The sequence below is a fragment of the Chamaea fasciata genome, unplaced genomic scaffold, assembly GCF_029207755.1.
Source record: "Chamaea fasciata isolate MVZ Bird 193981 ecotype frontalis unplaced genomic scaffold, bChaFas1.0.hap1 SCAF_14, whole genome shotgun sequence".
In the NCBI taxonomy this organism is placed as follows: Eukaryota; Metazoa; Chordata; class Aves; order Passeriformes; family Sylviidae; genus Chamaea; species Chamaea fasciata.
The window spans coordinates 11,874,963-11,888,639 of record NW_027094099.1 but is presented as its reverse complement, the minus strand read 5'-3'; the positions used below and the strand labels follow the sequence as shown (position 1 = coordinate 11,888,639).

Below are 13,677 nucleotides of genomic sequence, written 5' to 3'. Positions count from 1 at the left end.
TGCTTCCTTCCTCCCCAAAAGCCAGGACTCATCAGCAGATTCCCTTTGAGGAGCAGCAGAGCAGGATTCAGTCTGGGTGCCGTGGCTGTCATAGCTCCTCTCTCTGGTTGGTTGCTCGGTTGTCCTCTTTGACGCCGTTAGATTTCTTCTCTGTGTCTTTTTTCTTCTTCGCTTTTTCAGGTTTTGTTTTGTTTTTCACTTTCTCATTTCCATCTGCTCCTTTGCCAGGATAAACCTGACCTTCCAGAGTAACATCTGCACACCTTTCCTGATTGATCAGGAAGTCTTTGATCTCCCAGGCGTAGCCACCATCCCGCAGCATGAAGATGGCTCGATTGGAGCCAACAATAAACCTAGAGGAAAAATCCGTATGATGTATGACTGAGGCACATGTTTAAGAGCAAGAAGCTGGTCTAGTTGTTGCCTGGGGATGGGGACAAGAGAACAATCTTCTACTACATTTAAGAATAAATGTATGAAGTATATCAATAAGTAACCAAGGAAGAGGGAATAAGGAAACAAATTTAGAACTAATTTGGCACTATGTAAAATCCACTAATGAGCATTAAATTTGCTTTATTGCAACCCTTCTCGGCCTCAATAAAAGAGTACAACATTCTATTTCAAAATTATGCTCTCTCTCTTTAAAAAAAAAAAAAAAAAAGTCACATTTTTTAGCAGGGGAACAAAAAACCTTTTGTGGTGACAGGTCTTCAGAGTGGGATGCTCTCCATCAAGCACATAGAGGCATCTAGAACTGATAAATAGCTGAACCATTGTGAGATAAAAAGAATTTGGGCTATACACACACACATAGTGCATAAGCACTGAAGAGGTTTCTGCACCACACCACAAGTCTTGTCACAACTGACAAAGAAACAGAGAAACAGTAATGGATGATGGAGGTGAAGAACAGCAAAAGATGAACAGCTGAAAAGGTTTTCAGGAAGAAAGAAAGAGTTCTGCACAGGCAAGAACTTTATCCTTGTGCACAACAGCTCACCTTTGCACGTCGTAGTTTGCGTTGAAGAGACTGCCCTGCCACAAGCTGGTGATTTCTTCTGTCTCCTTTTCTGTGGGATTTCCTGACACTGTGACAAACATCATCAAAGTCTTCCCCTTCTTTGTCAGCTTCAGGATGCTTTCAGGCTTGCCTGGATCTATTTTTGAGAAATCTATTGGTGCTGGAGGCCTCTTGTGTTCAGGGAGATCTCCCTCTTCAATGTCATCATCTTTCTGTTTTGAAAATGAAAAGGAAGCTTTAAACTCAGCTGTTCCACAAATACATTTTGGGTCCTTTTTTTTTTTTTTAAATTGCTCTTTGTTTAGAGAATAACTGGGCTTTGATAAAATATTTTTTAGATGAATGATGGAGATCATGAAACCAAAAGAAATAGTAACTGTTGTTTCAAGATACTTCACCAAGAGTACTCTTTCCACTTATAAACCTCCCCTGAAAATGATGCTCATTTTCGTACGGACAGGTGGAATCTAATTTTATCCCACACTGAGAAATAATTCAGCCTTAAGGCTAATTCAATACAATTCCATCTATGAAACTCATAAAATAGTATTTTTTTTTCAGTTTCACAAATATTTATTATGCATGCAAGATGAAATGGGAAAGTTGCAATAAAAAGCCTCATACACACATATATGAAAAAAACATTCATCTGATGTTGTTTTCAGAGGTCAAAACTCCCTTTTGAGAATCATGTGATTGCTTGAGAATTTAAGTTTCCTTACTTTGTGTCTTTAAACAATTAAACCCACAAGAGTTCAGATTTTCTGTGTGCTTATGCCACAGGAAGACTTTGATTAAAGGTTTCATGACCTTTCTAATGCCCAGATGCAGCTCACAGCCTGACGACACAATCACCCACAGCAAACCACTCCTATAAAAAAGAAAAAAATTAACCTCTGCTGAGGCTGACAGCCATTTAAATATTTGGAAAGGCACAATCAAACTGCTGCCCCTTAAAACAGCTCACAACTGTGAGCTGAATATGAAGACAATTCACATTAAGCCAGAACGTGATTTCTGTAACAAGAGTTTGTGTCACAGAATTAAGTAAAAAAACTTAGTTAAAAAAAAAAAAAGTCTTATACATTCCAAGTCTGAAACACGCTTTCAAGTAGTTCACACGCCTTGAAGTTTCTGAAATGAGTGAACTGGGAGGAAAGGAGAGGCCAAGGAAAGTCCCTGCCATCACTAACATACCTTACAAGAAGCCAGAGAATGGTCAGATTGGTAAAGTACAGTGAAAATAGAAAATATCATGTGACTGACTGAAAAACATTCTCCACAATTTAAAGCAAGTTGAAGCTTAAGTCTGGTTTGACTAGAGCAAAGACAGATTATTTCACAGTTTTGAAACAAAAACCCAGAAAGAAACATTTCCAAATACTTTGTATGAAATACAGAAACTGACTTTGGATTTAGTGACAACATGAGCTACTAACACATATTACCTATTTTTTTCCTTAACTATTCAACTAAATGCTCCTGAAGTTGTATTCTTACAGTTTGAATGGGAGTATTATCAGAAGATGCCAAGAGCTCCCCCAGATGGCATTTATTTTCTTATTTTCTGTACATAAGGTCATGCAGCTATGCTTAAAGCTACCTAAAAGGTAAAGAAGTGAAGGGGAAGTGTACACTTTTGCTTTGAAAAGTCTAGTAGGCTAATTCTGCCTTAGGCCAAATTTGGGAGGAAATTTCCAAAGGGGTCCCTCTAGAAAGCAGATTTACATGGCCCCTCCCCAGCTGGTCTGGGAAAAGATTTCCTTGCAGAAAAGTGGAAAGAAATGCTGTTTATTTAACAGGCAAAGTATTCACGAGCATAAAAAAATGACTAATATTAAACAATGGAACCTCTCACTGTTCCGAAGAGATGGCAAATTCAGAAAGTCCTTTTTGTGGGGTGTCGCTGGGCTCGCTCAGTGTCCTATCAGCACTGGAAAATGCCGTGTCCCAGCTCCTGGTGGGCCACAGGTGTGAGCTCCTGGAGTTTATCGGGGGTTTCAGTCCAGAGCAGGGCTGATCAGTTCCAAGAAAAAGAAAAGCCACAGTCCAGGAAACTTCTCTGCCTCAGCTAGCTAAAATCTAATTAAAAACAAAGGAGAGCTCTCTCCTGCTGTCCATGCTGCAGACAACACAGTCTGTGAGAAGGGAAGCTGAAGCTCTTATCTCTATGTTTTTGAATATAGCCACCTCAGACATTCCACTGCTTCTCCTTCTCCCCCCCTTCACTCTATGATCTAGTTTTCTAGTTTCAAAGGTGCAAAACTTATTTCTGGGCTAAACAGATGAATGGGGATACAATTCAGCATCATAAAGTCACCCCAGGACACAGACACACTCACCTAAACAGTAACAAGAGGTTCCAGAGGGAAAGCATTACATAGACACAGTAAAAACTATATATTCTTTCACTTCTCTTCCCCTCAGCTCCCATTCTCAGAAATTTCTCAAATGCCCTGCATTTTGATTTTTAAAAGCATTAGTAACACATGCCACTTAACTGCTTTGCCAATTCAATGATCAGAATCAAGCCTGAGAAACCCTGAGCCTCTAACAGTAATGAACTATTTGAACACCTGACATTTCAGTAACTAAGAGACCTCCAGCTCAGATTCTCAGTTCTGTGTCCAGCTCCCCAGGACTCCAGGTGAGTCTCTTTCCATGAGGAAAATCCCTCAGTGGCTTTCTCTAAGCTCTAGTTGTGCAATTGAGCTACTGAAGCACCTCTGCCTCTTTGCCCTGTTGCCCATCCTTGTTTTCCACCAGATCACTCTCCCAGATCACCAGGCAGTCATGCACATGGTGCAAGGGGCAGCACAAGATCCTGCACAGAGAGCTGGCTGCTCCTGCTGGGAAAGCTGCTGGAGCCACAGACTTAGGCTTGTGGCTGAACCCAAGCATGTCATAACCACCATCCTCCAGTGGTTTTAGACTGATTGCCAGGGAAATAAAAAATATTTGGAGTAATTTCATTCAGTTGAAAGTAATGACATTTGATTCTGTACAGATCTATGCCCTGTGCCCCTCATTCCCAAGCACAGTTCCTGCTCTCACCCGAATTCACAGTGGCCCCTTTGTTTCTCATCCCACTTCATCAAGTGCACTCATGCCCTTTCTTCTCCACCCTCCAGCCACCATTCCCCTCAAGCCTTTCATATTCCCTGTGACCCGACTCCCCCCGGGCAAAATGCCCCGCAGCTGACCATCATAGGAGACCAAACAACCCCTAATTGTTGAGCCCTGTCTCAGTCCCTATTCTGCTGTGTGCCTCTCCTCAGGGACACCCCAAAGCCCAGCAGTGACTCCCCAGCTGCTCTGCCACATCTGCATTTGTGCAGCACACCATGACCTGCGTCAGGGACCTGCTCCAGCTGAAAAGGAAAAACCCTCAACAGCCTCCTGACCTGCCCACCAGGGCTGGAGCAGAATATACAGTCAGGAGTTACAACAGCATTAACTTGAGCCTTCCTTTCAGCCATCTCATTAAAAAGAGATGCCCACCTTTTAAGATTTTTTTTCCTACAAGGCCAAATTTGGTTCAAGTTGGGCGATATTAAGCCTTGATTTTTTAGCAGCTGGGCCTGCTGGGTCCTTGGCTGATACCACCAACAGAAAAGTGAACTTTGCGCCATAAACTAATTTTATTTGAATTTTTAACTCAATTTTCTAAGAACCTCCCTTCCTAAAGGGATATATGCAGCAACAATTCATGGGATGAAAAGTCCATAACCTGCCCACCAGGACCAAGGCAAGCATCCGTTCTTCCTGTTACTTTACCTAAAACTCACATATAAAACACACTTCACTTTGATTTACAGCTGCAACTGGTGCTACATAAAACAGAAATTTTCTATTATTTCCTTCAGGGTTTTTTGCAAAATATTCCAGGGAAAAGCCTCACGGGAAAGAATAAGTAACAGTGAGGAGCACTCTGGCATTTATCAGAAGACGATGGAACGATCTTTGGATGCAAGGACGATTCTTTTCATAGTGAAAAGAATCTAACAGTGGCATGGCAACCACATGGAGAAGAGAGTGAAGGGAAACCGCCAAGGAAAGTTAAGGCAGGGAGCTGATAACGATAAAGGCGACGAGAGAGAGCTGGAATTAGAAGTTGCTACTACGAGGCAAAATAGGAAAGAAACACCAAACCAAAACCGTGCCGTATCTACCCTGTAAACGTGAAATGAGTATTTCTCTTGGTATCCGCCCCTCGGTCACGTGTATCGCTCAATACTTCGAAAAAACCAGACTTTGCAGCCCGCCGAGGCTGCTGGCAGGCACCGAGCACCTGGCTGGGTGCGGGGGCTCTGTGAAGGTGGGACAGGGCAGGCTGAGGCCGCTCGCTCCGACTTTGAAACCCTCACACACGGACCCAGAGCCCCGGAGGAAGGAACACGGCACCGGCCGCCCTCCACCAGGCTCGGGGATCCCTCCCGCCCGGTCCCCACCAGGCCCGGGGATCCCCCGCCTTCCCGGGACCAGAGAGAGCGGCCGCTGCCCCGCGGAGCCGCCCTGGCCCGGCCCCGCCGCCCCCCGGCAGCCGCGGCGTTCCCTCCGCGTGGTGCGGGCGGATCCCGCCGGCCCCGGCGCCTCCCGCACCTCCCACTGCTCCAGCAGCCGGGCCATGTCCGCGTCGTTGTAGTCCCGAATGTCCTTCTTCTTGGGCGCACCCTCCCGCCGCTTCCCCTCCGAGCCGCCGGCCGCGGCCGCGGCGCTCAGACACAGCGCCAGGGCCAGCAGCGCCCAGCCCGTGGCCGCCGCCATCTTCTGCCGCTGTCGGGAAGGCGGCCCCCGCCGCCTCATGGGCGGGGGCAGCGCGGCCGGGCCGGGAGGAGGAGCTGGGAGGACGGCGGGATGGGCCGGGCCGGGCCGGGAGGAGCTGGGAGGGCAGCGGGAAGGACCGGGAGGAGGAGCTGGGAGGGCAGCGGGGCTGGATGAGCCGCGAGGAGCCGCTGGAAGGGCGAATCGGGCCGGGCCGGGCGCGGCCGGGGACGAGGGGCAGCGGCGCCTCTCCCGGTGCCGCGGTCCCCGCACGAAGCCCCGCTCCAGCCCCCGGTGCGGTCCTGCAGGGCCCGGGCAGGGAGCGAACGCTGGGCTCTGAGAGGTTAAAACGAGTAAATAAATGCTGGGCCCAGCGCCTGGGATCTAAAGTCGGTGGTTGCTTCTTGTTGCTTTTAAAAACAGGATGAAAAGTAGCCGGGTTTGCTGATCTGTGTGATGGGAACTGGGTTCATTGAATGAGACTTCTGATTTTGCTTACTGTCTCAGCAACATTAGAATTTTAAAAGAAAACTATTAAAATTAATGTCTGTTACTAAAATACAAGTCTAGAACATCTGACCACCACAAAGAAGCCAGAGATACAGTTTTTCTTTGACAAAAACAGGCTGTTTTTCCATTATCTAAACCAAATTACACGTATGGATGTCTGCACAGCCTTATTTCGCTCCAGTCTTCATTTTTTTCCTCACAGTAGCATTTTAATTACAAATAGCACAATGTTGTCTTCTACCTTTCACCTTGCATTCCAGTAAGTTCAAACTTGGGAATTCAAGGAAGCATCACTGTTACTGCTGCCGGTATTAATTGCAGTCAGGCTGATTAGTGAACAGACTGCTCTTCCATTCCAGCGTTGAAGGGAGACCAGGTTCAAAGCGAATTCTGTTGAGAGAACGCTTCGACCCCAATTCTCTTACTGTATCATAGAATCCTGTAATCATAAAAGGGCTTGGGTTGGAAAGGACCTTAAAGATCATTTAGTTTCAACCCCAGATGATCCAGCTCAGCCGTGTTATGAACCAGGAGAACCTTACCCATTATGGGCAAGGTGTGCAAATATAAAACAAAAGCAATCAGGAGGCAGGGGCGTGGGTCTGGGGAGGCTCCCCAAAGCCTGGACTAACTCTTGAAGTGACCACACACTGCAGGGCCCCGTAGCTGCTGAACACCAGGGAGACACGGCACGTGAAGCAGCAGCTTGCCAAGCACACGTACCACGAGAAACAGCAGAGGAGGATGTGGGATCCAAGATTTCAGCATCCCCAAAAACAACCAGCATGGGCTGCAGCCTCCATGTGTTTTATAACATTTCAGACACGCTGCCAGTGCCTGAGGAACAGGAAGCAGCCCAGAGCTTGTTAAATGTACATAAATGAAACAGGGTTTAGACAAGTACTTCTCACAGAGTTGTCCAATACCAGAGCCACTAATGAGCACATTTGCTCGGTGATTTCTCATTACATATAACGAACATCGGGTATACTATATCAGATGGCCATGATTAATGAGGTTTTACAAAAATAGGTTTCTGTTAGTTTTTGTTATTCCTGGATCATGCAGACATTCACTGGAAAAAAATTAAAGATTCCATCTTGGAATGCTGGACTTGCAGCATAAAATATTTTCATTGAATTTCTACTAGGAAATATTTTCTTCAATTCTGTTTTTTCTTGTTAGAACAAACCAAGCCAAGTTACTTTCTTTAATACCTGATCCTACATCCAGATATGGATCTCAAAAGTAACTCAATTCCCCTTGGTAGGTGAACAAGTTGTTCAGTATACCCAGGACTGCACCAAACACCACTATGCATTTCCTTGTCGTGCCAATAAAAGCTTTAGTTTGAAAAGGAGGTAGTTTTCGTGCTTGGCTCTGACTTTGCAACTACCTCTGTTCAGGCAAAATTCTGTGTCTGGGAAGACTTGTTCAAGTCTGCTGCTTGTGGGGTCAGCTGCAGGACAAACACCTGTTCAGCCCGTTCTCTGCTGTTCCTCTTTCCCATGCAAGAAACCAACGCAATGCAGCACACACCACCGACAGGAGCAAATTAAATTGCATTTTATTTTTATTGAAGAACACTGTTTTGATCAGAGCATCTATTGAATCATGCCAATATGCTTTTTATAGCTTAAGAGTTTTCACATTTCTTAACAGTTTTACAGTCCTAGCAGCTAGCACTATTAGGATTGCAATACAGGATGTATCAGATAATACATGGCTACTTTCATTGTAGATTGCAAGAGTAAGGTGGTATATGCTTCACCTTGTAGCTAAAAGTCCCATCTAGTCACATCACGGAAGGTCTCAAGCTGTGACTGTCATTTTTGCTTCTGCAACCCTCAAGTTTTATTAGTAGTACCCTTAATTATAAAGTTATACCTTATCAGAAAGGCAAATGTACCTTCCCTTGTAAACTGTTTTCATTATTGAGCAGGGCTGGGTCAAGCTGTAATATGAGAGGATTCAGGATGTTCCAAATTTCTGTTAATGAAGTTTGAGATTCTCTTTTTTTCCCCATTTTTTGGAACTGTATTTTTGCAAATTGTATTTTCCAAACCATTCTTTCTTATGAGTTGGGAGAAGAATGTGAATTTTTAACTGCCGAAAGCTCTCTCAAGTCTTTGCTGGTGGAGGAGTTTTATATGCAATTTTCTATTTTAAAGTGGATTCCTATTTGTCACATTTTATTTTTCTTTGCAAATACAGTACACTAAAATCTTAAAGCTTGTTCCTTGACAATCATTGGAATGAAACCTTAGAAAGAACAAAGAACTTGGCTTCATTAAGGAAAAGGCAGTGCCTGCCTTCTTGGAAGGACATATAGACAATTGAGACAGAAGGTAAGCCCTAAGCATGCAGAAGGGAGAATGAACATGTATGGGCTGCCTGCTATCAGCACTCACTGTGTCTGGAAGAATCAATTCATTTCAAGAACTCTACTGACACAAAAGGATGTTTAAGAGAGGCCCAGATGAATTAACTGTTGTGCAAGGCAGCCTTGTAGTGGTAATTTTGAATATCAAAAATGATCTGACTCTTACACAACCCGACAGGCTTTTCCACCAACTGGCTTAGAGCAGGACCAGGACAATATTGTTTTAAACAATTCAGAAGACTTGCTTGAGTAAGAGACCCAGAAAACTTCAAGCAAGTTTTGAGATGTCCCAGAATTCAGCACATTCTTCCCTGTTTAAAAGCACCATCATACATTTTACAGAATTATGAGATATTTGCAGTAAAACATTCAAAATTACTGTTTTCATAGGTCAAATTATCTCAAGTACCTTAAATGTTCTCCTGCAGAGAGAATCTAATGCCCGAGCTCTCATGCACAGACAGTGCATGTGTTAATCCAACCCTCTGAATTTACTCACAGGCAGAATTAAACTGGAAGAATCAGACCTGAACATGTTATCTTTAAAAACAACAACATGTCTAAGAAAAAAAGCAGCAGGGCAATCAGAATATGCTGTCATCTAGAGCATGAACATTTGAATGATTCAGAATAATTTCAGTCCTCAATTTAATTTCATGCATAAGACAAGCACACTTACTTGCCATCTATTAAGAGGACACATATTTTTGTTCCAGAGCTGGTCAGATCTTGAATTCCTGGATCCAATTTGAAAAATTAAGTTTTTAATTAAAAATGTTCCCAGATTAGGGATTAACTATTGTGATTCGGATACGAAATTCTGATTCAGGTACTAACCTTGAAATTCAGATTCTGACTTGAGTTTTGAATATAAAATAAATCTTTACCCTGAATTTGTGTTATCCTATGCATGTGCATTTTATAAATTAAAATTTATTGATGGGATGGAGATGTTTGACAAATGACATCCCAGCTTTGTGTCATTACCTATCTGCTCAGGGTTGAGGAGGGGGTATGATGACTGTCTAGTCAACTGCATTAAAGCTATTCAGTAAAACTCAAAACTTAAACTCAGAAACACCACAGAATGTTCCTCTTAGTACTCATCTTACTGCAAGATTTGCTACAGATGTGTGCTGGTTAAAACGATGTACTGGTTACACAATTTAAAGTTAGCCTATTAAGAAAAGAATTACATTAAATCAATGTCAAAGAAGATTTACACAGTTCCCACAGGAATTCCATTTATAGTCCAATTTTCACAATCTAAATGAAATTAATTTTGTAGTCCCAATTTCATTTTAGGTTTACAGGTCAGTTTTGGCACCTACATCTAATGTAAGTAATACATTACCTGAACTTCAGATGAATTAGAGGTGCTAGGCTTAGCCCTGCTCACAGAACACAGAGACACAATGAGAGCAGTGTAGGATCAGAGATCCCTGTGAAAACATCTATTAAATTTCTCTCACGATACATATTAAAAGAGGGCAGGGACGGGAGAAACCCAAACCCTTCTGTAGAGTATTACAGCTGCAGGACAGAACATACCACCAAAAGTGCAATGCAGGAAGGGTGGGCCCTTGCACATTTTGTTCAAAATACCATGTTCTCCTTTGATCTCAAAAAAACCCAGACGTAAGAGCCTAAGGGAGGGTCTCGGATTCCTGTTTATGCTGGACCACTCTCACCAACAGCATTTGCCATTCTTCCATTAAGTACTCCTGAGTTTCAAGGCTACAAACCTGCCTCTGGCCCATCTCACCTGCTCCAGGGAGGGAGAACAGGCTCCAGGAACTACGCAACACGTCCTGGGCACCAGCCCCATCACACATGGGGTGCAGGAGGGATGTCTGTGTGTGTAGATGGCAGGTAAGAACAAGAAGCAAAAAGCCATTATTGGCTGTATCCACATAAAATACGGCACAGCCGTCCATTCAGTGCAAGAGGAGTTTTGTAGCTGCATTTTCCTTTTCATAAAAACGTGTCTCTTTTCCATGTCGATGTATTAAATATCCATGGTAACAGCAGGGGACAACCAATCAATTATATACGGCCAGTGGTGAAAACTGCAATAAATGGTGAATAAAAGGACAACAAAAGAAAAACCTCTTTTGCTGTATTACCTTTCAGAGAAATGGGAACTGACCAGCATCGCACTACTGGGATAGTTACATTAATGGAGTCTATGCAATAAATTTGTTCTTACCTTTGATACTGTGTTTTTGACTATGCCATATTAAAAAAAGAACAAACACAAACCACCGCATCAAGAACACCAAGGTTAATTAAACCTGCATGTTTTAATTAAAGCCCACCCACTATTCTAAAACCTATTTACTTATAGACAAAAGAAACAAAACTTGTGACTGCATTTGCACTTCGCTGTCTCAAGTGCCTCGTTAACTGTTGCCCCAGATCTGTGTTTTTGGCTACAAGCAGATCAGTTCTCAGGTTGCATCCTCAGTGCATCGACCATGGCTACCTCTGCAAACCCAAGACAGACCCAGATCTCACAGTTTTAGTCTCTCATGAAGTAATGGCTGTAAGTACTGACCACAAAACTCTTGCTCAGCACCAAAACATTTTAGACAAAATAGATCTTAAGAACAGTAAGCTGGTCAACACACTTGCCTTTCCTTCTGTGTGACTTACACTGCTGCAGAGAGGAAGGCCCATCTTCATGAACCCTCCTCTGCAAAGTCTGCCTTGGTGCTGAAGTATCTCTTCCACCAGTCCCTGCCAACTTTATCCTCCTATGATTTTTAGTTTACAGCCTGACAAACCAGCTGCATCCCTCAGAACTGGAGCTATCATTCCCGTAATTACCACTTCACGGGTTTAGTCACATACAGCTGACACAGGGGAACCACTGAATTGCCTTTTATTCCTTCATCAGCCAGCTCCCTATTAGGTTAGATCGATACATCTATACAGGAAAAGTAATATAAAGAAGTATAACCCACTGTATAGTAACTTCCTCTCACCGACCTGGCCACATACAGTGCTCATGAAATTATTACAACTTGGTATTCTTCAGCTATTACTCAACAGTGGCTACACTGGCAAAAATCAATTCCTCCTTCACAAAAAAATATTTTACTAAGCAATAAAAGGGCCAAGTCCTGTCAGATGATTCAGGAAAGAAGACTTCAGCCTCCAGTTCCTGTTGTACTAAGCACAATGCAAAATAAAGATCAATGTGACAAAAGAAGAGCTCATACAAGTAAGCCAATCTTCTGTACACTACTAAGCCCCATTAAAAAGCCTTTTAATCCCTTGTATCTGACAATGCCTGCTGGTTTGAACCCCAGAGAGTTAATTCATTCAGACTCTGTCAGTGAAATCTTTTTAAAGCCAAGCATGGCCACCTGATTTTCACATCTTGCAAGTTTTTACACCAATTCAGTGCGTTGCCCAAGTCCTGTGGACCACCTTGGCACTCAGCAGGCATGAAGTAAATGGGAATGAGCACATTCTCCTTGAAAGAGACATGCAGAAGACTTATGAAGGAAACACCCACCCCAAACATCACTGGGTACAAGTTTCCTCCTCAATCACAGAGATGTACGTCCTGGCACTTTAAACCATGTACCTTGCTGCCTCTCAGCTCTGCTCAGGTTACCAGCCCAAGAGAATCCACCTTCAAGGCTGCCTTTTAGAATGAGACTGTATGTTCATGGCAAACACAGACTAAGAGGGAATCCAGCCAGGCCAGGTGTACCTAGGCATCAACCCTGCAGTCTGCAGGATGGATCTAACAGGCAGCTGCTCCAGGAAATGCCACTTCCATGGCAAAAATGACTAATGAAGGTGGTATTTTCTACATTATTTTTTCAAAAAGCAAAAGCCAAGTCACTCCTCCCCAAATATTTAATATGCAGAAGAGGTACACCCACAGCTACTGTGGGAGGAGAATGGCATTTGGCAAGACTTCCTTGGACACAGTTTACATGCAACACCTACTACAGGACAAAAATTATCAGTTTTCCCCCTCGCTAATACTGAGGCAGATAAGGACTGAATCAGTCTTGTGGATGGGTTATAAGAGCTAGAAAAAAGATTTGCTTTATACTGTAGCAGTTACCAAGAGCTTTGGTGGCCCTATGGAACTGCCACAGTTAAAGCCCAGCTCAGTTTCTGAGGAGAAAGATTGGTGGAGGAGGCACTGCAGGACCTGTCCAAACCAAGGCCCTCTCTGCTTTGTCCTTGGGGAATGGCACAAATCACACACAACATCATGGCAGGCAGCAGCATCTAAAAATGGAAAAGATTATTAGGTCATGTAACACCTCTTCTAGCCAGGGATGAGACCTAAGTTTTCTTAAATGAAATCTTTCAAACCCTAATTAAATGTAGTCAATCCTCATTAAAGATAAACTAGGTTAGCATTTATGAGAGACATTCCTTGTGCTGCATAGTATCTCACCTCATTTAAGGACATATCTGGAAATACTTTGAAATACAGTTCAGCTGGTTTCTTCTCCCCATTGATTTTTATTTTTCAGAGTACTCTGAAATCATTCCTATTTATACTTTTGAAAACAAGTTGCTGGCAGAAAGCCAAAATTGTTTAGGCCCAAATCATGACCTTCCTTGAAACTGCTATAATGTGACTCAAGTAAACAGAACTTTCCTCACACTGTTTTTGTGAGGAGGGATGGGTGGAGAACTGCCCTATTTTTGACACACCCATGGACCAGCATCTACCCCTTTGCTCAAGCCTGGCTTTATGGCAAGGGCTCCCCCTGCCCCCCAAATACATAAAACCTGTTAACCCCCCACTTTCACATCTGTGTTCATCTGCTCACATCATGCCGTACAAGCAGAAGGCCAGAGGTTCTTCTAGCTAATGGCTGAGAATATGTACAAATAAACTTGTCTGAAGCTCTTTAAATGTATGGAATCCATTAGGTGGGCTCTGTTTGTGCCGGGACATTGTTGGATCTGACCTGCAACTGCAAGTGAGGAATCTGGTCCACTGTCCATTTATTTC

At 43.4% G+C, this 13,677-nt stretch overlaps 1 protein-coding gene across 1 annotated transcript; it reads right to left on the bottom strand.

Annotated features, from left to right (window-relative positions):
* On the bottom strand, positions 1-5,830 carry MESD (mesoderm development LRP chaperone). The gene is made up of 3 exons (XM_066196705.1): positions 5,627-5,830; positions 1,004-1,236; positions 1-353 (listed from the first exon to the last, which is right to left on the bottom strand). Exons 1-3 carry the CDS (start codon positions 5,828-5,830, stop codon positions 89-91), a joined length of 702 nt encoding a protein of 233 aa, XP_066052802.1. The 3' UTR covers positions 1-88.
* Positions 5,831-13,677: the final 7,847 nt, after the last annotated feature.

What these genes read in the sequence shown, in the direction of transcription:
- MESD (XM_066196705.1), bottom strand. Translation starts at nt 5,830, where the DNA reads ATGAGGCGGCGGGGGCCGCCTTCCCGACAGCGGCAGAAGATGGCGGCG. An exon ending in GGCTGCTGGAGCAGTGGGAG is followed by an intron (nt 1,237 to 5,626) that starts GTGCGGGAGGCG and finishes TTTTCAAAACAG; the next exon opens with AAAGATGATGACATTGAAGA. An exon ending in GCAAACTACGACGTGCAAAG is followed by an intron (nt 354 to 1,003) that starts GTGAGCTGTTGT and finishes TTTTTCCTCTAG; the next exon opens with GTTTATTGTTGGCTCCAATC.